This window comes from Neopsephotus bourkii, unplaced genomic scaffold, assembly GCF_033783945.1.
Source record: "Neopsephotus bourkii isolate Nb327-2 ecotype Australia unplaced genomic scaffold, CSIRO-AGI_Nbou_v1 NB_1624, whole genome shotgun sequence".
NCBI classification, from domain to species: domain Eukaryota; kingdom Metazoa; phylum Chordata; class Aves; order Psittaciformes; family Psittacidae; genus Neopsephotus; species Neopsephotus bourkii.
Genome location: NW_026902099.1, coordinates 306155 through 332550, shown reverse-complemented (window position 1 = coordinate 332550; position 26396 = coordinate 306155). Strand labels below are relative to the sequence as shown.

Below are 26396 nucleotides of genomic sequence, written 5' to 3'. Positions count from 1 at the left end.
TCTCAATCATGCTTGCGAAAAGTTCAAAACTCAGGATGGAACTCACACATTCCTCAGTGAAAGTATATAGCTAAAATTGCATCTGCAGTGGTGCTATAATTTAATACATAGTAGTTTGGTGACACCCTTTCCCACTAATGTGAGGAAGAGAAAGCATCAACAGAAATTAGCAAAGAGGTGCTTTTCTTTTTAGTATAGCAGAGAAATAAAACTTACAACTTGGTCAGCCCTGAAGTGGTTAGGCAGTTGGACTAGATGATCACTGCAGGTCCCTCCAACTGAAATATTCTATTCTATTATACTAATTATACCCTAAAAAATAGTTATTAGCACATGCAGGCAGTAAAACTGAATCAGATCACACTTAGAACGGAGCAAGAAATGACTGCTCCAAACAAGGCCAGCCAGCCATTCTCTGCCCCTTCTCACAACTGCAACAAGGAACTGCCCAGCTCTCCAAGCCTTGCTTAAGCTTAAGTATGTCCAATAAGCAATAAAGTTAAATTGAAACAAGGTCCTCCTCAAAGACATGGCAGAAGGAAGGAAATGAATGGCAGTTGAGATAACACAAGTCCAAATCCTGCACTGACAAGAACAAGAAAGCGCTCATAAATCACACTTGGTCTCAGTAAATAACATTCAAAAGAACTAGGCTGTGCCAAGGCTAGACTGCAAGAAGACAAGTGCTTGAAGAGCTGAAGACCTCTCAAGATTGTTAACACACAGCTTACACAACAACAATGAACTCCTGGGCATGGGTTTCAGGGTTACAGTGTGAGATTAAGTTTGTAGTTAACATAGGTAACACCATATGCTTAGCACAGGTATGCATACTTCCACGTGTGATACTCTTTGAATCTTCAAAATCTCTTTCTAAATATGCAGTTTTCTGAATCACGATATATTTATAATCCCCAAACCAATGAAGCAGAATAAAGGCCAAACAAACAAACAAACAAAATAGACAAAAAACCCATGCACTGGTGAGTACAAACATTTCATGAAGGCTGCGTGGAGACCTCATAGCAGCCTTCCAGTATCTGAAAGGGGCATATAGGGATGCTGGGGATGGACTCTTCATTAGGGACTGTAGTGATAGGACAAGGGGTAATGGGTTCAAACTTAAACAGGGTAAGTTTAGATTGGATATAAGGAGGAAATTCTTTCCTGTTAGGGTAGTGAGGCACTGGAATAGGTTGTCCAGGGAGGTTGTGAATGCTTCATCTCTGGCAGTGTTCAAGGCTAGGTTGGACGAGGCCTTGGGTAATAAGGTTTAGGGCGAGGTGTCCCTGCCCATGGCAGGGGGGTTGGAACTTGATGATCTTAAGGTCGTTTCCAACCCTAACTATTCTATGATTCTATGATTCTATGTAACTCCACAGCATGTACTTTTCTACTGATACCAGCAGAACTTCTGGAAATGACATTAGGAAAAAACATTTATAGCAACAAGCTGATTAACTTTAAAAAAAAAAAAGAGTGAAGGTGATAAAATACACAGTAGTTTAAATCATACAAATATAAATTCAAGCACATCTATAAGAAAACAGATGCACATTACATTTTAATACTGAAATGAGCAATTGGTAAATTCCTCATTAAAAAGTCCTTTGCAGAGACTAAAAATACTGCAATAAAAGCACCTGCAACATTACTCTGACTTTGCATAATCTTCTGTTAATGACCTAGACCTAGCAATATGATGGAAAACCTAATAATGTGGTTTTAGTACTTCCATAAAGGAACAAAATGGAAGAAAAACCAATTCAGAACGATTTTAAATGCCTCAAAAAGATAATTTCCTTATTTTGCCTTGATTTTACAAGTTCTTTAAGGGATCAAAGCGTGTTAACACAACTTTTATTTAGAAATGCTAAATACAAGACAACTAATTTCTCCTACACTTTGCTCCCCCACTCCCTCCCTGCTCCCTTGCTGGAGGAATAACATTAGTTTTTGCTAATGCTGTTAAACAACATAAATGTCTTGTTCATAGTGGAAAGCTATCACGTGTTTATTCACACAAAAACGTCTACCTATCGCAATCACATTAAAAAGTACAGTTTTCATGAATAATTGTTTAGCTAATTAAGGGATTAAATTCTTGGCCTAACTAGAAAACAAAGACATAATCTGCCTATAATACAAATCAGATGTTATTTAAAATATTTCTATCAATTTTTTATTTGACGCTTCTTCACTTTGCTCATTTACTTGTCAGCAAACTGAGCAACCTGCTGAAGCAGACTGAATGAAGAGGTCAGCTATCCTTATGTATTTGGAGATATAAAATACAATGTAACCCTACTGGGTTACATTGCCAAGTGTTCAATCAAGCATAGATGGAAAGAGCAGGAAAAAAACTATTTGAAAAGGAAATGATGGCACAATTCAGAGTAATATTTTTAAAGTGAAACAAGATTTACAAGGAAAATGCAGGTGTCAATATCTAGGAAAACAACGTTTTACATTTTTCTACTTAAATACAATTAAATTAAATTTAATTGTAAATTAGCAAAAATAGTAAAATGTAAAAGCATAGTAAATTACCAGGAAGTCTTCATTATTAATACCATAAGTTAATAAAAATGGTGAAAGAAAAAGTACCGTCTACCGTCTACTTTTGCATGTCCACTTTGCCTTTCTTGGAATTATTTTAGACCCTGAATATCACATGAAACACCCCAGCCACGATGTGGGTGTGAATAACTAGAGTGCATTGCAGAAAACAAGCATCCTGTCATAGCAGCCTTCCAGTATCTGAAGGGGGTCCACAAGGATGCCAGAGAGTGACTCTTCATCGGGGACTGCAGTGACAAGAAAAGGGGTAATGGATTTAATCTTAAACAGGGGAAGTTCAGGTTAGATATAAGTAAGTTCTGTATTGTGAGGGTGGTGAGGCACCAGGATACGTTGCCCAAAGAAGTGGTAAATGCTCCATCCCTGGCAGTGTTCAAGGCTAGGATGGACAGAGCATTGGGTGACATGGTTCAGCATGAGGTGTCTCTGCCCATGGCAGGCAGATTGGAATTAGATGATCTTTCTAATTCGACACTGCATTCGACAGCGTTCGACACTGTCCCACATGACATCCTTGTCTCTAAACTGGAGAGACATCAATCTGATGGATGGACCACTCGGTGGATAAAGAACTGGTTGGATGGTTGCACACAAAGAGTTGTGGTGAATGGCTCCATGTCCAGCTGGAGACCAGTAAGGAGTGGTGTCCCTCAGGGATCGGTGATGGGACCAGTCTTGTTTAACATCTTTATTGGTGACATGGACAGTGGGATTGAGTGCACCCTCAGCAAGTTTGCCAATGACACCAAGCTGTGTGGTTCGGCTGATACGCTGGAGGGAAGGAATGCCATCCAGAGGGACCTTGACACACTTGTGAGGTGGGCTGATGCCAACCTCATGAAGTTTAACCATGAAAAGTGCAAGGTCCTACACCTGGGTTGGAGCAATCCCAGCACAGCTACAGGTTGGGCAGAGAAGAGATTCAGAGCAGACCCATAGAGAAGGATTTGGGTGTGTTGGTCAATGAGAAAATGAACATGAGCCGGCTTCAGTGTGTGCTTGCAGCCCAGAAAGCCAACCGTATCCTGAGCTGCATCAAAAGGAGCGTGACCAGTAGGTCAAAGGAGGTGATCCTGCCCCTCTACTCTGCTCTCCTGAGACCTCACTTGGAGTATTGTGTGCAGTTCTGGTGTCCCCAACATAAAAAGGACATGGAACTGTTGGAACAAGGGCAGAGGAGGGCCACGAGGATGATCAGGGGACAGAAGCACCTCCCGTATGAAGATAGGCTGAGAAAGTTGGGACTGCTCAGTTTGGAGAAGAGAAGGCTGTGTGGAAACCTCATAGCAGCCTTCCAGTATCTGAAGGGGGCCTATAGGGATGCTGGGGAGGGACTCTTCATTAGGGACTGTAGTGACAGGACAAGGGGTAACAGGGGAAGTTTAGATTAGATATAAGGAATAAGTTCTTTCCTGTTAGGGTGGTGAGGCACTGGAATGGGTTGCCCAGTGAGGTTGTGAATGCTCCATCCCTGGCAGTGTTGAAGGCCAGGTTGGATGGAGCCTTGGGTGACACAGTTTAGTGTGAGGTGTCCCTGCCCATGGCAGTGGGGTTGGAACTTGATGATCTTAAGGTCCTTTCCAACCCGAACCATTCTGTGGTTCTACAATCCTTCTATCACATGAAGTTCATAAAAAATTCTTCAGAATAATATCTTCTTCAGCCTGGCTAAGCTTTCTAGAGTTATCCTTCTGCTTTTCAGGAAAACCTATGGAGCTCCTGTATGTTATATCTGACAAACTTTATAAATGTTTAGTTAGCCAAGAAAAGCCAGCTAAACATCTTTTATTACCTGGAAAGTATCCAAATGTTATCAACATAGCTTCACTGTCGCAGTATGGCTACTCTAAAATAATCTCTAGGTTGAATACCTTGTCTTTACATTCATCAGTAGTCAGGGATAATGTGTAAGCTTTAGGTAACTTATCATCCCCTGGTATCTTGGCACAGAGATTTCTCAAGACAGATGTTGGAATCTGTTTCAATACCTAATGATGGATTTTTCTCTCACAAATTTAGTTGATCACATTTTGAATCCCTATAAAATTCAGGACACAGAGTCTTGTGGTGAAGCGTTCCACAGTTAAACTGTGTGCTGTGCAAAGAAGTACCTTCTTAGGCTTGAACCTGAAACGTCTTTTTAAATGTGACTAAACTTTGTCACGTGTACTCTGTACACATGCACTGTATTTCTATCTTAACCTTCCCCCTCTTGCTCAGGATAAGGAGTCTTCAGAAGAAGCAGTTCTTCATCATTATGCATTCCTGACCTCCTCTAACCTTGCCTCACTCCACAGGAACACCATGGGTTTACATAATGGCAAAATTAGGTTTTCTTATATTCTTCATTTTAACATCTTCACGGAAGTATTTTGACCTTGAGTTCTTGTTCCTAAGTAGCAACACACACTTCATGGTTAATGATCATGTACAAAAAATATAATTTCCTTTATCCCCAAAAATCTTTCCACGTCACTTTACACTTACATGAACAGGAATTTCAAGGGCCATTTTATTGCTGTCACTCTGTCTCAGAAGGTCTTTCTGCTTTTCTTGGTTCATAAATTTGCTGCCATGCTTATTCTGAGTGAGCTGTTATCAGCTGCAGGCTTTCTTACCTTGTTAGTCACCTTTTCCCGATCACTTGTGAAGATGCTAAACGACATGTTCAAATCTAAATATGTAACGTTTACGTAATGTAGGAAAAGTACACATCTGTCTGCAATCCTTTCTGTTTATCACCTTAAAAATTGTATTTTAATCTTAAAGCTTTCTACCTGTTATGCTACCAGATAATACTCTTTTGCTCTGACATGAAAAAAAGACAATCTGGTTTATTTCAATTTCATCTACTGCTCATTTGAAAATAACTGAATGGCTTTTTCTACAATTTATAATCAACAGAGTAAGTTCCTTCACAGTGAAAAAGGGAGAAATAATATTATATCAAAATATATCATCCCACTAATATTTCCCAAGGGCTTACACTGTCTTCTCTGAATTGATAACTCTTCAACAGCTGTATTATGTCAATATTGATAGCAAAGAAAAAGGTTCTCCAAAGATACATTAACCGCACTTCATAATCCTGAAACGTGTTTAGTATTTAAAAGAATCCAAACCTGTAATCTTCTCCCCTACAGTAATATTTCTGTGCAACTTTCCTCCAATTTCGCATTTTAAGTCACCACAACTATGTTTCCTCTCTGCTCACTGTCTCTGAAGTAATGTAATTCAACAGAAAGTAACCACAAAAGTAACTAAGTATATCTAAAGTAGACTACGATAAAATGGCATTTAGACATGCTGCCTTCTTTTATCTCTTATTTTTCCCCTCCACTGAAATCCTCAGTACAGCTGAGAAACATTTTTCAATTTAAGTAGATTTATCAATTAAAAATACAACAAATTACACTTGACAGAATTTTAATTAAAAAAATATAATGAAAGATGATACAAGGACTTTCAAAGACACAGGTTAAAAAAGATGTTTTCTAAAGCCCACAGATAGTTCTGAGATAGAATCTGTAAAGAGAATGATCTCAAACAATGCTGTAGGTGCAGTTGTTATTTTCTAGTTAATGCCAAATGATAACAAATTTGTCTAGAATTCTTAACAACTCCCATTTTAGTCAGTACTTAAACCACCACACACCAAAATGAGAAATCAACCTCTTATAATAAACTTCTGTTTTAAAACTGGCTTAATCTGTGGTCTGAAAGATCACTGCACATTAAGATAACGTGGACTTTGTATGAATCATTGCTAATCACATATCCTCACAACCAAAACTATATTTGATTGAAATGCTATATTAAAAAGTCTAGGAAATAGGTACCTGAGTTCTTTTTTAAAGCATTAGCTGTAAATTTATTTTAATTATTGTTGATGAGCAACTGGCATGATACGTGTTTTCCTGTTCATTTCTCAGAGTTACACATCAGATTGCAGGTTAAATCTTTCTGAATGTTCTAATTTCTAAATCTTTTCCCTTTGACTGTGATCGATGCTTCCTTTCTGCTGAGGAAAAGGCATAAAAGGCATAAAACGCTTACAAGCTCAAATGCTTAATGGGTTTATGAAGAAGAATGTTGTAAGAAGGATTGCTTTGACAGTTTGATTAGATTAACACAATCAATCAGTTTCAACAATATACACCACCCTTAAAAATACAGGTACTGCAGCTTTCTTAGTGCATGCTACCGCATCTAAATTGAAAGTGCCAATATCACATCTTTTCAACGCAAAATGGGCCCCTCACTACAAGAAAGATATTGAGGTGCAATGAAGAAGGGCACCAAAACTGGCGAAAGGTCTGGAGAACAAGTCTTATGAGGAACAGACGAGGGGACGGGGGTCGTTCAGCCTGCAGAAAAGAGATTCAGGGGAAACCTTAATGCTCTTTGCAACTACCTGAAAGGAGGTTTTAGCGAGGCAAGTGTCAGTCTCTCCTCTCAAGTAATAAGCGATACAACAAGAGGAAATGGTCTCCACCAGGAGAGGTTTTGATTGGATATTAGGAAAGATTTATTCACTGAAAGGATTGTCAGGCATTGGAACAAGCTGCCCAGGGAAGTGGTTGAGTCACCATCCCTGGAGGTACTTAAAAGGCATTTAGATAAGGTGTTTAGGGACACGGTTTAATGGCGGATTTGGCAGTGACAGGTTTATGGTGGGACTCGATCTTAAAAGTCATTTTCAACCTAAATGAACCTATTATGCTATAAATACAGTATGATCTAAATTTTATAGCCTCATACTGTGCTGTAAATAAAAATATATAATGCTGTAGTTCTGTCTTCTATCAGAAATATCCAGAAAGTTCAAAAGCATGTCTGGCAATTATTAACAGGTCTGATTCAAAGAACTGAAGAAAAGAACTGTTCTGTTATATTTCTGCCTTCTTGAATTTGTTCTTCTGACAGTCATAACATTAACAAACATTTCTTTATTTCTCCCTCTCCTTTTACTAAATTTTATATTTTACAAGATAATTTGTAATCCATTCATGAATAAAACTAACAAGCAAACTGTGCAGCTATAGCATAAGCCTCCCAGGTTTATAACAGTCCTGTCATAACCAATCTCACCTTGGTGTAGAGAAGATCAGAATATGAGTTTAGTAGCAGGATAGACATGTCCTGTGCATTTGAGTAGGAATAAGTCCTTTTCAATTGTGGAGCCTGTGAAGGACAGGTTATCCTTGCTTTCAACTCTATTATCAACAAGGCAATATTCCATATTGTGACAAAACTTAAAGATTAAACACTACTTTCCTTAATAAAGACAATAAACAGTGGACTAGGTTCTGATTTATGGTCGCACAACTACATAACAAATTTTATCTTGTACAATGATCCCCAATATCATGATACAGCAATGACAGCAAAACTAGATGTATCTGAACTTTTATTAACCAAGCACAAATAGTCTGTAAATACTATAGGAAAAATGCATACATTTTTTACACCTTTTCAGCAGTTGTTGAAGATGCACTGAGTAACAAGTAGATAGAGTAAGAGCCATCTGAGAGACTGAAGTGATCTCTATATAGTAACAAGATCCACTGCTGACCTTGAGATAGGGCTTGTTTAATCAAGGACTACGTGAGATGGACCAAACAGGGTTATCTGTAAATTCACTAGTAAGTAACTCAGGGCAACAGGAGATTGTGAGATCAGAGCAGTCTGGGCTGAGGCTTTTACAGCTACAGTAAATGCAATCTGGATTTGCATCTTATTTCACACTCAATTTAGTCTTGGATTTTCCTTCAGACTAGATTTAACCTTGAGTCCCCAGATGCAACATTCCCACTATCTTGTGGTCCAAAGCTGTCCAAGTTATTAGCTTGAGACATGTATGTCCCCATTAGGGAATGTTATGTGTTACAGCCTCTTCAGCATGTAGCTAGAAAATAGGTTACCATCACATTTCCGTAGAAAGGAATTAACACCAAAAATATTCCATGAACCAAACCAACATAAGGCAAATGAGAACTAAAGGGGAATTTGATTCAGAATTGCACTACTATTCCAGACCAAACTGCAGACTTACATTTGCTGCATGTATATGCAGATTTGAATCTAAAACTTGCTTCTCAAGAGAAGAATTTGGGGAAAAGTGCCTTATAAACACAGAATTCAAATAACCTAGAAGGTGTCAGCATTTCAAAATGGAAACTGAAGAATTCATGAGCTGTACGTGCTGATTTATATAATCAAGGTCACCTCATATGACTGCAGGGATACTGCCTGTAAGCGTCTACAAGAACAAAGCTGCAAACTAGCAGCATGCCTATTAAGACAAGATTGTTCAAAAAGTTCAAAGTTCTCATTTGCACATGGCTGTAAAAAATGTCTTCCAAATGAGAGCTTAAGGGTTCTAGAAAGAGAAAACATCTTTAATTTCAAGGGGAAGGGAAAAAAAAAAAAAAAAAGAAAAAATTATGAAGGCTGCAATCAGAAGAAAACTAAGACAGAAAGACTGCTGAATTGTCAGTGCTGATTAAGAAAGAGGAGAAACAAAAGCTAGACAGAGTGAAAGCTAGAAAGCTAGAAAGTTAAAGCTTTCTGAACCCCTGCAACTGGTATGAAAAGAAATCTCAGTAGCCAACTAAATACAAGCCTACTTTACTACTCTACTAAAGCAGGCTGAAGTATCCTTAGTGTAATAATATTCAGCCATTGAAAATAATAGTAGCTAAATTCAGCATTCTGAACACTATAAACTTTGGAGAATAGAGTGTTGTTCAACTTTACAAACTACCAGTTTGGGAGTGTTCAACGTGAGGCACTTATAAGAAAAAAAATAAAAGGTATGATTTTTAAAGACATTTCATAAGCTACCTTTAAATGAAGCTCCCAAAGGCATTTTTGGCAACCTCTGTCAGAACACATGTATGACAAACCTGTGCCATTGGCAACATACAATTCAACTTCTATCTGATGGCATGAACTCTGTATTTCTCGAACATCATGGTTAATACAAACTGAGAAAGCTATGTAAAGAACACTATTCTATATCACAATAAACTTTTTAAATAAATAGAAATAAAGAACTGTTTTTCATTATAATTTTCCCTCTCTACTATGGAAAAACACAGTTCCAGCATTTAACCCAAGTACCTCCAGCTTGCACTAAAATCAGTTACCACCACAGTCACGGCCTTCAAAACCTACAGATGTGGAGTCACCACCTCCAAAAGGTATGTTTTTCACAACAGCTATTTTCATTTTATCCATAAACTCCATTCTTTACAAATTCATGACAGTATCACAGTACAATAATAATGCCCAAATTGTGATTCAGACATTATATTTAGTTTTGAGTGCATATTTTAGATTAATTTATTTTGATTCTTAATTTCACTGGAAGATATCACTACTCTATGGAACATTGCTGAAGACAGCCGAGTTATGTGAAATCAATCATTGACTCCCATATACAAGTTTTGTCAACTGGTTTATTAAACACACAGTTATAGATTAAAGGGTGGCCAAAATGTTGAATATAGAAATAAATGTTCTTTCAGAGAGACACCTTTTCAAACAGGCAAATAGACTAGGCAAATTTAAAAAAAATATAAATAAAAAATTAAGAGATCGTAGTCTCCAATTAATTCATTTAAAATGTTCTATTATTAATAACTGTATAATTCACCAGAATAAGCACTACAACAATCTGCTTTGTCACAAATTGTACTTTATAGTGTATGTTCTATATTCTGAGATCTGAATAATCCTAAAGACAATGTAATTTCTGAACCAGTGCCAAAGCACTGTCCATAACTGATGTCACATTAGGCATCAATTTAGAACCTCTTCATATTCACTTACATACTGCAGTTTATGCTGCTTTATACCAGTTTCAGACTATAAAAATTTTAATTCCAGCTAAGCACAGAACAAAATTTAGCACAGATTTATATACACTTTGAAATAGTTGGGGTTTTGATCAGTGATTCAACTACCAGGAGAAAAAAAACCAACAAACTACACCAACACAACCTAAATTGGGATAACAAGAATTCTTACAGAGAAAAATGGCAAGAAAATGAAGGAACTGAATGATGGAAACTCTGAGCACTGAAAGAAGCAGCAAATTACATATGCCATCTGATTTAAATAGATTCATATTATTCATATTGTGCAAAAAAATTCAAAACAAGAATTAGGCTTTTTGAAATTCTATGAGGAAAAAGTACAGTACAGAGAGTCTGGAAAATGTAAGAGAAAAATATGTTGAACAAAAAAAAAATCCTATGTAGGATCTACTACAGAAAGTTATGAAATAAGAGAACCAAGAGCTTTTGGAAGAAAAAAGAAGAATCCTTGGTATCAGTAATTGTCATCAGCTATCTAGGGAGAACTGTCATACAGATGCTCTAAAATGTGCATCTTAACTAAGAGAATCAGGCCAGAAAAAAAAGAGCAGATATGCAAATCATCCGCATAAGATGACAGTGAAGTTGTAGGAAAGCCTCAGATCACCCACGAATAGGATGGAGAAGGAAAAGTAAAAAGGAACTAAGAAAAAGCACTTTCCATGAGATTGGAAGAAAGCACAGAATAGCTCTCAAAATTAACAGTCAAGGGCAATGCAAAAAAAGAAGAGCAAAGCACAGGACTGTCATGTATCAGGAAAATAATAAAGGCCAGAATATTAAGGAAGTGACCATTACTTAGGAGCTAAAGCACTGGAAAGACAAAAGATAAGGTTCTTAATATTTCATGTAGTTCTAATGATGTTGTGCATTCCCGAAACAAACAGAAACTATGCCAATTTCATAATCTCCCTACAATATCTATGCTATTACAAAAAAGCTATTTTTACTGGACTTTACAGGAATACTAGCTTGTCCTTCCTTTGCCCCTCCAAGGTTATGTTTGAATTCAGGTACTATGTCATATACACTGGAAAAGAGCTAAAAATTACTTTGAAAGCTTAACAGATTTTCTGTGCAGGTTGCTTAAAAACTTTCCCACTAAAATTCTCTGCTTCAAAGCAAATCAGGTTAATCACTTCAACCTACTAATCTTCAGTGTAGCAGGATATTCTGCAGTACACAGCCAAATTTGCCATGAATATGTACTCATTGTTTTACATGTTGTATTGAGTATGCCCTGTTTGGTAAAGTGGCATCAAACATAGATTTCTGAATTTCAAGTCTATTTTATGGCAATTTGTGGGTTGTTTTTTTTTTACCTGGATAAGGTTCTGCTATTCAGACATTTATTATGCACAATATAAACCATATATGCAGTATTATTTCCAGTTCTGTTGTTCATTTACAGTAGTAACAAAATGCTTTTATTTTCATTCAACTCTTCATCTTACATCTACTATAAACACTTCTGATTTGATTTTAAATTGGTATTGTTCAAAGAAGGAAACCATGCATTCTCACAGTAATCTATATCAATTCTGTGGTAGCTACGGATATTTTAATAAATTTGAAACAGACCTGTACAATGTTAGGATTATTTTATATTTGTTCAGGTTCTAACAACAGTAAAACATCAGAAACAAAAGTTAAAAGAACAAATGGTAGTCATGGTTTTCTTGTTAGTGTTAGCTTCTAAAAACACCAATAACCAGCGTAACTAGCAACAGGTACTTGAGAAAAGAGAAGTAAGTAGACTCCAGTTTTAAAATACTAAATTGAACACCTTGAACTTGCAGCTTAGTCTCTTAAGACACATAAGCGAAGCTCTGTGAGGAAGGACTCTGAGGGAAGGAGGAGCAGCCCTTTCCTGCTTTGCAGAGATGCCCTGTAAAATTTGTGCTAGGCTCTGGCTCCTTCTCCTGGGAATTGTGAATTACACAGACCCCACCCCCCTGCTCCTTTGAAATTACCAAACAGTGCTACAAAAGTCTGATGTGTACGGCATCTAAAAGATGCACAAAATGAAAGAACATACGGATATGAGAAACTTCCCTTTTTCTCTTCTTGTATAGCATCATGATTCTCTTTCAGACTTTAAGGATAATATTAACTTTAATAAAGCCTTCTTTTAGAAAAACTGACTACTTCAAAGAAGTGAAGAAGCAGAACAAAGCATTTTCTAGATTATCTAACATTCTATTATCCTATAGAATAATGCATCAGGATCCTGATCAATAAAGCATTTTAAAGGACATGCTTAATTTACTAAATTCATGAGTTGTTCTACTGAAGCCAATGGGATTATTCACATTCTTTGAGTTAAGCATAAGAGAAAGTACTTTATCTCATCCCCTCTGCATTCACAATCAACTTCCATTTAGCTACAGAAAAATTACCATCTATTTCAGCAGTATTGGAAACTGCCTTAAGAACTTGAACCTAGAAAAACCCACAGGCTTCCCTTTGCATATCACTGACTTTTAATTTTGTCTGGGCTTTGCATGTCTAAATACCTTCCTCATAAAATAGCACGGCTTCTTTTATTTCCCACATATAGAATTCTCCCTTATGTCCGTGAAAGCTACCAGAAAAAAAAAAAAAAGGACTAAAATTGGCAATATGCAAACATACTTGAAATCCACTTACTTAAAAAAACGGATCTAGTGGCCCAGAATTTCACAAGATAAAAGTCCTTTTAAAGACTATGAAAGGAATTTCAATTCACTTTTTATAGAAACTTGGAGAGCTTCCATTTTGAGATTAAGATTTCTAGATTTGAGTGTCTACGAGCATGCTGTGTACTTAAACTACATAGGTAATGAAGATATAGTCAATATGGTCAATGGAGCCTAAAAAGGTCCCCAGCTCACAGCTGACTTTAAGCCATACTTAACTAGGCTCCTCTATTTCCTAAGTCTCTATCAGCTATCATGGAAGCTTAGAAAACTGGCACAGCAATACATACACACAAACCTACAGTAAGACATTTATATTATTTCATTTTTACCTCAAACTAAATCCCACCTCCACTGTTCACAGCAAGTCCATAGGGTAGGAAGGGCAGAAACTAGAAACCGTGGAGTTACAGATCCAACAAACCTCTAAACCCAGAAATTCCCACGTACTGGTGAGTAATAAGGAAACCCATTCAAAGGCATGCATTTGTGACAGATGGTAACTTCAGCTTTTATGGGGAGTCATACTTAAGCATCTCATACAGGCAGCTTCTGTCAGTTTTATATCTGCTATTGCGTATTTCTTGAAGTTCAGGTAACCACTACAACAGCATTTACTCCCAAGAAGTAACCTGATAAGCATCCCTCATGGCCCACAGCCTGCTGTTCTGTATCACATAATTTGAGCAGAGATACAGAAAGTGCCAAGTTTGATTTTTCCTGCAAGGCCAGGACTAAATGTGAAAATAAAGACAGGGCTAAGCAGATGACATGTATTAAATAATACAGCTAAGATCCCTATTAGGGCTGGCACAGGAGTAAAGCTGATTTTATTTGATGGAGGATGGAACTATTAATTTTTTTTTAAGCTTTTCAAGGCAAAAAATATAAGACAGGATGGGGGAAGATGAGGATATATTACTGAAGACAACAGCTTGGGATCTGAATGGCATACTGTTGTGTTTAAGGCTGTGGTCCACCTCAAAATCAGGAGCTGTTTAGGCTGCTTTCACTGCAACTTTAGGAATTTTGCCTCTCAATAAGAAACTGTAAAATAAATAAGAATAACTAACAAACTAGTGCTGGATGATCAGCAAAAGAGCACTAATCATATATAGACATTGTTGTTCTTCTACAAAGAGCATTTGGCTTTCTTCTTTTCCAGAAGAAAACCTCAGAGCTTGTATAAATGTGAATGAGTATATTTTAAGATTCGACTGAAATGATGTACTGTTAAAGAAACCTGTTTTTTCACCATTGTGCACACAATACTCATGCACATTAAAGACTGTACCTAATATTAGATATATAGTTCAACAGAAACCAATCTAGTTCTTGTTCTATCATATTTCCTTTCAGTTTTCTGGTTATTTCAGATACTGCGGTTAGCACAAGGTAAACAATAAGAGGTCACCAGCTTCAGTGCTATACCACTGAAATATAATTGCCTGCCACAATAAAGTCCTAATGAGCGCAAGTCTTGTCAACAGGAGGTTGCCTTGGCAACAAAGTTATCCCAGAAGATAACTATCCATGTGGTAGGAGGTGATGACAGTTGCCTGACAAAGATTTGAAAAATATAAACTTTTTGACTGCTCAAGTTGAAAGGAAGCTTTATGTACCAGGAATCTACTGACATAAGGGAAAATACTGACTTGCTGAACACAATAGGATCTAGAAACTTCCAAAGAAATGCAGAGTTAGAATAGGATGTTTTATTTTAATAGGAATATGCTTAGATTTCCAGTCTTGCAAGTAAAAGTCCTTCTCTCATGTTCACATCCTCGTATGGTCCAAGAACTAAATCTGATTTAAATCATACTTTTAGTTTTACTTTTAAAGAAAACAATGGAAAAGGTGTTCCTGAATAACAGTGAAAGTGGGTGAGATCAAGGCTGGGTTCAGTAGAGAGCAGGATGGTGAATTCCAGCTCTCAGGTAGGAAGCTGAAATAAAAATCCCCAAGAGAAAATGAGAAGTGACAGAATCAAAGGGAGAAGCATGACCTGACTACAGGCTCCAGAGGCAGATGCTGATTTTAAATCCAGGAGCTGGTTTCTCTGATGGTATATGGCAGGTGGACAAGAAGAGTAACCACCAAGTCACACAGTATTTTTTCCTTTATTTCCTACAAAAAAAAAAAACTTTCACATTTTTTGTCTGGGCAGGAAAGGTTATGTCCCACTATGTCTGTCTCCGCTACTCCAGAAACACTGGCCAGTTTCAATCAAATTGACAAATGCCTAGATAGCTTAAAGACATGATCCTACCCACATGTAATTGGATATAAAATATTCAGTGCCCAGATATGTTAACAAGGTCACTAAGCAAGACTCTAGAATTAAGTTGTTGTTGAACAAAAGAGAAACTGTTAATGAATTAAAAGGACAAAACCAACAATAGAATCTGTGTTGCTCGCTAAATTACTAAGAAGTCTTGAAAAGAATAGTTTGGTAGAGATGCAAAACTATTCAGGATAGGTTTTGCTAATAAAAAATTGGGCTGGCTGCAAAAAGTTGCAGAAAGCTGTAGTGACACTGAATAATAAGATGGCAAATGAAATTCAGTCTGGTTATATACACAGAGGGAAAAACACTGCAAAGCATATACACCTGATGTTGTCCTTGACATTGACCACCAAGACAGACAGCTAGACTATGAATAGTTGCCTGAAAGCACTTATTTAACAGAATAGGCATGAAAAATTATAAATACAGAAATAAAGAAACACAAAACCATTTCACCTCACTCTATGAATCTATGGCATGCTTATCTCTTGAAGTTTCCATTTAGTATATGGCAGCAATAAAATGTATAGTAAACCTATAAAGATTACAGAGAAGAAAGATAAACACAAAAAGTGCACAAAATGGTTTCTCTAAGTACGGTTATTTTCAGTTGGAAAAGGAGTGACTGCATACAGAGACAGAACAGTTTTGAAACAGGTGATGTTTCAAAAAAGTGAATAAAGAATGATTTGACACAATTTCTCATAATCAAAGAAAGAAGATGATGCGACTTCAGAAGAATCTTTTGCTAAAGGAGAATTTCTTTTCACACAGCATAAAGAAACTGCAAAAAATCACTGCCACAGGATGTTTTACACAGTATATTTTAAAACAATTAGATACATATTTAATAATACTCAATGGACGTTTAAAAGCAAAAGTATAGAAATACAATAAGGCTTCTGAGTAATAGAAGATGGGACACTATACATCTTCCCCACGCTGCTTTCACTCTGAATGTTTGTTGTTGTCCACTTAACCCAACCTGTTTCAAGGAACTTTATAGTAAAAAAACAACAACAAAAAAGACAAGACCACTAGGACAGTGAGAGGTTTATGCTCCTGCTGAAGAAAAGGATGACAACTGTCTACTTAATACCATGGACTCAATATGGAAAAGAGATATTAGAGCTGACATAAAGGGTATTCTTAACCATGAAATATTAAATCTGCTTTCAGTAGACGTATTTTGAGTCTCTTGTCCCAGGTGGCTTAAAGCTTTGATTGAGACCGAAGTAGTAATAATACCTTTTTTGTATAGACTTTCCAGTGTCTGTTGAGAAATGCACTCCTGTTTCAACTTTAATTGTTTGGGGCATTTTTTTAAATAAATACTAATCACAATATAACTCTACAGAAAAACTGAAACACTGCTCTAGTTTGGCCAGGACAGAGACATAAAGCATTCTCATGTTCAGGAAATCAAAATCTGAGTCTATGCAAAAAGTGGAAACACACACACACAAAAAAACCAAACAACTGTAACTGCACGTTTTCACATTTCCTAAATTTCAACAACTGCTGACAGACAAATAATATTATTACATGCAACCTTCTTTCCTCTCTTTACTTTTTTTGTCCTTTTTTTTGGCAGGAAGTGGTGGTGTTATAATTCTTGTAACCAAAATTTTTAGTATGTCCCTAGAGCTAGTCCTCTAGTTTTCCACTGGTATAAAGAGAAAACCTCTGCTTGTGCTGTTCTTCATGAGCTTTAATAAGGTTTCTGCATCCTCAGCACTTGTGGAAAATCATATCAATGTTATTTATTAAAATATAATAGTAGACGTCTACTTTTAAACAAAATCCACTTGGTTAAAAAGCAGTAATGAGCTACATAAATTATAGCTACCAATAAATGGGAAACAAACATGTCTGTTACCACATTGGTCAATTGAGTACATGAGGTCCAACACAAGCTACCTTACAATAAAAATGAACACTAAGTCAAAGAAAGGGAAAAGAAACTTCATCTCTTCTTGAAGAAGGAAAAGATATAAATGGCTGGTCAAGTACACGTGATAAAATTCAGTCTAATGAAGACACACATTCTCCAGAAGAATAAAATAATGTTTAGTTTGAGCAAAAGAAGCCTCAGTCTCCTGGATGAGAAAGAAAAATTAAATTTTAAGGAGGAAAACCATATATTTTTCTTGACCCACCTGGAGGACTTCAGGAAGAGATTCCACCAGCAGTGGGTGCTTTCTGTTGAAGTTCGTCTAGCAGATGCAACCTGAGAAATGTACTATATACCAAGAAAGAAATTCTTCTTTAAAAAAGATGGCAAATAAGCTATCATCATTTTGATTTAACACTAGGGTTCAATTCACAGCTCTGCTATCTTGTCCTCTCTCCCTTGAACTGGCTGTAATACTCATCAGCCCCCTCACTGGGCTAATCTGAGGAAAACAGTGCCAAAGAGCAGGAAATAACAGGAACAAGTAGAAACACCTATTTCAGCAGTGAGACAGTAAATCAACTCAACAGTATTGTCAAATTCCAACATTGTTTTTATTTGATTTTTCCTATACCTTTTGTAAATTTTTATAACTCTTGCATTTTGCCTGGTAGGATTATATGCTTTAATTTGCATTTATTTTCCATGGTATGCCTTAAGAGATCCTAGTAAAGTTTTTCTCACACAAGAACAAGGTAAAGCTGTAAAGTAGGAGCATCAGGGGACTGCAAACAGTACCTATCTCACCTGCCTGTTTGGCGGTGTATCGAAGAAGTCTGTGTGTGTGAGTCATTTCGATGATACCAGCTTATGGTGAGCTGGCAACACAGCACTCAGCTACTTAAACAAAAAGGCTCCCTGGCAGGAGCAAATATTAGGCTGAACACTTGAAAAATTCACGCGGCACTTGCTACCATGTACTTAAAACTGAAAACTAGTACACATAGGTGCTGTTATTTTTTTTCATTTTTCATTTTCTTTTTTCCCTGAGCAAGTTCTTAGCTAAGGAACTTGTGTCAGTGTCTCTTCTGCAAATTATATACTACTAGCGAGTTACTGGCACAGAGAGATCATTGCACAAAAGACAGCACAAAAAGGTAATTTATGTAAGAACATCAGATCAGCAAGAAAACACTGTAATGAAAAATACATGCACTCCATTCTACAGGAAAAGTAAACAAAACTAAGTACTGATGTGCCAATGAAAATCCTTTTTCTATTTAAAACAACAGTCAGCATACCACCATATTATGATTTGATGGCATCATTGAAGATTTCTTTCCAATTCCAAAGTGCCCAGAAATCCAATGTAGTTTTGCACTCAGTATTTAAGCAGTTTAAAACTACCGATAGTTAAAACTAAACACTGGAACAAATACAAAACTAACTTTCATTTCATAAGTCTGTAGAAATATGTTAAACATTATGTATCCTGAATAATTCAGCCATCATGCTACCTCCACTTACCAATACGGTATGCCAAAAAAAAATGACAAAATATAAGATAAAAAGGCAAGAGATAATAAAAAGATAAACCTGAGGTTTTATGTTGCACTATTTTTGGTTTGTGGAATCTTTTACATTTGATAAAGTCCGTGAACATTCATATTAATCAGTTCTACAGATTTAAAATTTGACTGTCTTGGGCGTGACTTAACAGCGATTTTATTTTGAAAGAATTTACAAGGTATTTACAGCATTTATCTTTTTTTAGAAGAACAAAAACTAATGATAGCAAAGCCCAAGTAAGGTGAAAAAAGTAGGATAATTTGATTTCATTAAAATGCAATTCAAGTTAAAGAATAAACCAAACTAAATATTTATGCTTAAGAAGCTCTCACAACATATCCTTTGTAAGCATGATACATAATGTCTGCAATTTTTCTACTTCACAAAATCCTGCCACAGAATACAGTGATATATTTTAGTGGATTTCATAGATACAGTTACAGAATACCAGAGTATTTACTGAAGTGAGGATTTGGGAATCTTTCCAAGTTTCTCATCCCCTCAACTCTAACTAGCTCAAGTACAGGTATTTCGGATTATATGTCCAATGATGTACTTCAGAGAGCCTAACAAATGACTGATGAATCCTAAATTAAACTAGACAGAAAAGAGGACAACAGCCAGAGTACCTTTGCTATTCTGCATACAGAGAAAGAGGTGGATGTCATTTAAGTGTCCAACCCTATTCTCACTGAAGGCAATGGAAGAACTGCAACAAATTTTGAGAGACAGAATGCAGTTCTAACAACTCCAGACAACAACAGTTACCTATCACACTAGGGAATGTATAACAGCAGACTATTTAAGCATGCTGTCATTCCCTTGAAAACTCCTTGTTGCAGTTCATGAGAAAATGGGGCCTGTTCTGAGAATGACCCATCGGGAATTTAAGCTGGAGACAGCACAGTATTTATCTTTCCACTGCAAACAGAGGAAAACATGCAGCTCAGCAAGACCAGGCATTATTTCTGCTTTGATGGGGAGAGAGGAAGACAAAGGAGACAAAAAACATTTATTCTGTGAAAACATCAGCAGCAGGGTCTTCTCTTCAAAGAGAGGCCGCTGCACTCTAATCCTTGGATGCAGAGGGAAGAAATCCACCATCACCCTGGATTTCTTCAGGAAATGGGAGAGCTAGAATGCACCCTTGCTGCAGGCATGAAGGAATCTGACAGTCCTGCCTGTCTTCCCATTCTTTCCACAGAAAGAAATCTGACTGTCCTTCCTACCCTAACTCTCCTCTGGCATTGACAAATCATGTTGTGTACTGGCCTTAGAGCTGCCTGTGTCAGTGCTTTGCAAAATGTCCCATTCCTTCCCAAGAGCCATAAGGTAGAGCCTGAGCAAAACCCCTCATATCAGCAGCGTAGGGATACCTGTAGTCTCCGCTGTGGATAACGTTACATTGAACATGATTAGTTCACCTTTGTGAACTTATACTGCAGTTAAAGATATTTCTGTTTATAGCAGTGTCAGAACTCCTGAGTCTGCTGAGTAACTGAACCAAGAAAAAAGAACTGCTGCACGTGCTGAGTCAAAACAGAGAAATACTCCTTAAGTATGTCTAATATACAAAAATAATCCCACTCTAGCTATAAGAATCCCCGTCACATATTTAGATATAAGAAACCTTCATTGAAAAGATACATGGAAATCCCATGTGAATAAGTAAGTTTTAAGTTTTTAAATACTACAGACAACTACTGTAATATAGCAAAATCTGCTAAAAATCAGAATGAAATATTCAGAACCACTTATGGTGAAAAAGATCAGACTGAACTTGAAAGACTCTTTTCAGCATGACAACAGCTTGAGAAAGTATCCACATGCTTGATCTTCAAAAGAAGTTTTTCAACATTATCAGCATTATATTATCAACATTATCAACATTATATTATCAACATTAACATCATAGCTCACAGAAGCATTCCAAGTAAAGCTCTGGCAAAGCCAGCTATTTCTTGGGCACATAAAGGTGGCTACCTCCACCAAGGAAGAACTTTCACATGATTTTAGCACATTGACGAGACTAATGATCAAGCACCAAATGCAGTGCTAGAGTTAGCATTATAAAAACAGCTTCAGGAGTTAGAAATGCTGCACTAACAGCAACAAAAATTATTCAAAATGAAAGAAACTAGCTACAGTAAAACATTTTAAATAGCTCATTTTTCCAGTTTCTCAGAAAAATCATATAAAGAATAAATATTTTCCACAGGAAGAAAATGCAAGGTAATAACAGATATTAAAATGAAAAACAATGTTAAAATGAGACAAAGGAGATAAAAGGACCCCAGATGGAAGCAATATTTAAATTCAATTCATAAATTTGTTGAAGATGAACAACCAAATAAAACATGTAAATATACCACCTCCTAGGACACACTAACAGTAGAAGTGGTAGATCATTCTTAACATTTCTGAACATTTTCTTATCAGGTTTGGATACCATTCTATAAAACACACACCAAAACAACCTACTGGACTCATCAAATGAATAGCAAGCAAATTCTTAACCCTCTGAGCAGGCTGTATAGATGGTCTAAGTGAACAATCTGGGATTAAAGTGTATGTAACTTACTAAACTTTGCTACGTAACAAATAGATGTGAAGACATATTTAAAGATGTTACACATCTTTACAAGACATAAATTAAGAATTATTCTCACATTTACTAAACTAATTCAGTTGAAAACTTTTATGGAATTTAATTTTTTTTACTTTTCTTCATTTATTTATTTTTCATTAACTTCAACATTAAAGGCAGCAGAGGATATATTGTTTAAATACATAGTCGAAAATTCCAACCAGAAGCTAGTGGAGTGTCAAGTCACAGAAAAAAGAATGGGTAAAGTTTTTTCTGGTATCAATTCCTTAACTTGACAGTCAGGCAAGGAGTTATTGAGGAAAAATAATTACCTCAACTAGAGGTCAGTAACATAACAAGTTTAGTCTAGACAGACAATAAGACAGAAGACATGATGGGAGGATGAATGTTGAGAACTGGAGACTGGAAGCTAGTATTGGATTGAGTAGTTAAGCAGACAGGCAGTAAGAAGACTGGAACTCAGAATCAATGAAGGGCATTGATTAAGCACAATTCACTGTTTTACTTCTCTGAAGAGACAAAAGAGAATACTGACATTAACCCACACTTTGAGTGAGTGTTCATTTTAGTACTATAAACTATCACAACATCAAGTGTTTGGTTTTGAAGGACAAAAAGACCGAAGACATTATACATTTCTAATTATTAACGATCACTGAAGGCTTTTTCTCTTCTTATGATGATTCTCAGATGACACCAAAACTAAAGGTTGAAGAAAACACACATACACGCATACTGCCATGTCCAAAACACATTACCAGAGTTATAGAGGTTTAAAATAGTACTTACTTGGTATGTGTCCCATAACCTGATGGTACACCGTAAAGGGACTTCTCTCATCAGCAAGTTATTCATCCAACGGAACGCAAATTGCAAGTATTTCACCTCATGCTGATCCAAGTGCCTATGAACTTGTTCTGAAGAAAGAATAAACAGATATTTTACTGCAACTTTTCTGTAGTCCCTAAGTATCAAAGGCACTGTCTGAGAAAATAAAATACTCTTCTGTTCTCAAGCGAATCAAATGTGCTGGTGCATACTTACAACTGTATGAAAATCCACAAAATATAAGCAAGTAATTAAACACTACATTGGATTTATTTTTCTGACTCTTGATAGCTTAAACAACTGCTCTCAGTGGTGCTATCTTAAGAAAAGATTAAGCTGAGAGCTTTAAAAAATACTACAAAAAATAAACAAAGTTTAAAAGTGAAATGATTTGGTACATATATCCTCACTTAATTTCTTAGGCTACAAATTATTTGGGGCAAGTCTACAAGAAACAAGGTTCGCAAATAACATAATAGCTTCCAAAAAAAATCCTGCTGGCAATAAAAGGAAGATAACATTAAATAACAAGGCAAAGAAATACAAGGGAAGTGCATGTAAAGGTTGAATTCCCTTGAGACAAAAAAACAGGTGAGAATAGGGTGAGCAAATTTTAAGTAATTTGCAATTTACATAATTTCTACTCTGCTCTCATGAGTATTGTGTGCAGTTCTGGTGTCCCCAACATAAAAAGGACATGGAACTGTTGGAACAAGTCCAGAAGAGGGCCACGAGGACGTTCAGGGGGCTGGAATACCTCCCGTATGAAGATAGGCTGAGAAAGTTGGGTCGGTTCAGCCTGGAGAAGAGAAGGCTGCGTGGAGACCTCATAGCAGCCTTCCAGTATCTGAAGGGGGCCTACAAGGATGCTGGACAGGGACTCTTTTCTAGAGACTGTAGGGATAGGACAAGGAGCAATGGGTTTAAACTTAAACAGGGAAGTTTAGACTGGATGTAAGGAAGAAGTTCTTTCCTGTAAGGGTGGTGAGGCACTGGAATGGGCTGCCCAGGGAAGTTGTGAGTGCTCCATCCCTGGCAGTGTTCAAGACCAGGTTGGACGGAGCCTTGGGTGCCATGGTTTAGTGTGACGTGTCCCTGCCCATGGCAGGGGTATTGGAAATAGATGATCTTAAGGTCCTTTCCAACCCTAACTATTCGATGATTCTTAGTCTAACAAATATATAGAAATTAAAAAAAACAGTACAAATCAATGGTTTCTAAAGCAGCACTCCTACACACTGTACTTATTGAAGCACGTTTACTATTTGAAGGCTGTGATAATCACTTGCATGGGTTACTGCTATAGAGCTAACAGAACTAATCTGCTCATTTTGCTTATGTATTTAGCAGAATTTCCTCCAAAACGGATCGCAGACATTCTGCTAGCACGTTATAGCTAACAGGCTTATGTATGATGTTAGCATGGTGTAAATGACAAATACTACAGACATGCTAATTTTCTGACAAGAATTCTTTGTTAAAGCCTAAGAAAGACATTCCTAATGTCTTTATTTATACAGATACAATCTTGGGAGATTTTGCTACCCAAGCTACTTTTTATCCACATCAACAGTGGTGTATTATCAGCTAAAAAAAATGCATAAATGATGATCTTGAAAATTTCACATTTCTCAGAAAGATCTAAAATGGCACTAAAATACTAAGTGAAGAAAAAAATTAATCCCAAGAGTATGGCTGCACTGTTACAGGAAACATGACCTAAAGATTCAGGTAGTAGAAGTTAAATTGTACTAAATTATAATATAGACTGGAGTTACTCAAATCACTTTTTCTTTTTACTCAAGATGTATTTTGTGGCCATATGAAAGTGTCAGCCAATATGATACACTTGGTTCAATACAGAAGCAATAAGAAATTTGTTAGATTTTAAAAACAATGAACAGTGAGCTTTTTAAAAAAGTAAGACCAGTCACAACACTTTATACTGAAAGTCCACCTATCATAACATTCCATCTGCGTGGTGTCTTCAAACAAATACTCATGGAAAAGTATAAAGCATTATCATTTCTCCATGGCACTTCTCAGCCTCTAGCAACATGTGGCTAAAGCCCTCTTCAGGAGACCTGGTATTTATGTTCCTAAAGTCATAGCCTTCTGTAATACAAATATAGCCAACTATATAAAACTATGTGGATATCTTAAAACTATCTGTTACCTCTCTTGGGAACTCCTTAAAGTTGTAACTATATATAAAGGTATGTGAATCTTTAAATGATTTTTTTCATTTCTATATATAACACCAGCTAATTTGATACTTCTGTTATACAACAGACTGAACTGCTACTATGGGATGTGAAACGGCAGAGAATGAGGGTGAAGAGGTAATGATCTTGTGCTATTTGAAGTGATCTCATCAAGCCCCGATAATCCCTCTCCTCTGTCATTATGTGTACAAGAGCAGTACTACAGCATTACCACTGTATATTGTCTGTATGCATTGTCAGTATTTCTAAAATTATGTGAGGACTTTGTGATGGATTTTCCACTACCCATAATAGCCTCAGTCTTAACAACCTGTGACTAATCTTCTTCCTTCCTCTACAAACCTAATATCCTCCCATCACCTTCATAACCTTCTTTCCCAGGCTTTCTGCAAAACTCATAAGCTGCCCAGCTGGGACAGACAACAGATAATATGAAGGCTAGTTCTGAGCCCTTCCTCAGCAGCATTGCTAATCTGGGTCGCTTTTTTTCTTACTAATCAGCAAATAAGCTTTAGAAGAGTCATAGAATTCTGCACAGTGGAGACTTTTCTCCTTCTGTGTAATGCTGATGAAGCAAGTCCTCAGACTGAAAAGTTATTGGAAAGAAGACAGATGTGGTAATCATGCTCTAAGGTTTGCAACCTTAAATAGGCTTAAAAATGAAACAGGGCAGTTTATATGTTAAAGACCACATTTTGAAGACGGTATAAGCTTCAGAAACCTCTGTATTTTCATTTTCCACACAGAGGTCTTGCATGTCTCTACATCTAAGCAGTTACAATATGACAGAACAGTTCCAATTGGAAGGGACCTACCATGATCATATAGCACAACTACATGACCACTCCAGGCCTGACCAAAAGCTAAAGCTAATGTTAAGGACATTGTTCAAATGCCTCTGAAACACTGACATGCATGGGGCATTGACAAGCTCTCTAGGAAGCCTATTCTGCAGTTTGAACACCCTCCCAGAACCTCCCTGGTCCAGCTTTGAACCATTCTCATATGATTTATCACTGGATGCTACGGAGAACAGCTCAGCATCTCCCTCTCCATTTCCTCTCCTCAATTAGCTGAAGAGAGCAATGAGGTCACCCTCTCAGTCTCCTTTTCTCCCAACTAGACAAGCCCAGAGTCCTCAGCCACTCCTCACAGGACATGCTTTCCAGGCCTTTTGCCAGCTTCACTGCCCTCTGGATGCTTTCAGAGACCTTCACATCCTTCTTAAATGATGGGGACCAGACCTGTACACAGTACTCAAGGGGAGGCTGAACCAATGCTAAATACAGCAGCATAATCACCTCTTTTGACCAGCTGGTTATGCTGTGTTTAATGCACCCCAGGATGTTTGTTGCCCTTGTGGCTGCCAGGGCACAGTGCTGACTTGTATTGAACCTGCTGCTGACCAACATCCCCAGATTTCTTTCTGCAGGGCTGCTCTCCAGCCACTCCTCTTCGATTTTATACTTGTGCCCAGTGTTACTGCATCCCAGGTACAGAATCTGGCATTTGTTCTTCTTAAATTTTCAAATGTTAAATAAACCACTGATGATAGCCCAATGTTCCAATCTATCTAGATCCCTCTGCAAGGCCTCCTGTCCCACAAGAGTCAACAGCGCTTACCATTTTCATATCACCAGCAAACTTGCTAATGGGGCATTCAAGCTGTGCATCCAGATCACTGGACAGGCTCTAATCCTTGAAGGACAGCACTAGTGACCAGTCACCAGCTGGATGTAGTTCCGTTCACTACAACCCTTGGAGCTTTCCCCTTGAGGCAGCTTTTCACCCAAAGCACCATTATTAGATCAGATATTCAAAACAAATACAGACTGCCTTGCTCT

At 37.1% G+C, this 26396-nt stretch overlaps 1 protein-coding gene and 1 long non-coding RNA gene across 4 annotated transcripts in view; one reads left to right on the top strand and one right to left on the bottom strand.

Annotated features, from left to right (window-relative positions):
* LOC133222823 (uncharacterized) overlaps window positions 1–26396 on the top strand; it is a 252588-nt gene that overhangs the window by 68632 nt on the left and 157560 nt on the right. The window lies entirely within an intron of this gene.
* Window positions 1–26396, bottom strand: part of TBC1D22A (TBC1 domain family member 22A) — a 165999-nt gene that overhangs the window by 48962 nt on the left and 90641 nt on the right. For all 3 annotated transcript variants that reach the window (XM_061372891.1, XM_061372893.1, XM_061372894.1), the window contains one exon: window positions 22289–22416. In XM_061372891.1, coding sequence (XP_061228875.1) covers window positions 22289–22416 — 128 coding nt within the window. The remainder of the gene's footprint in view (window positions 1–22288; window positions 22417–26396) is intronic.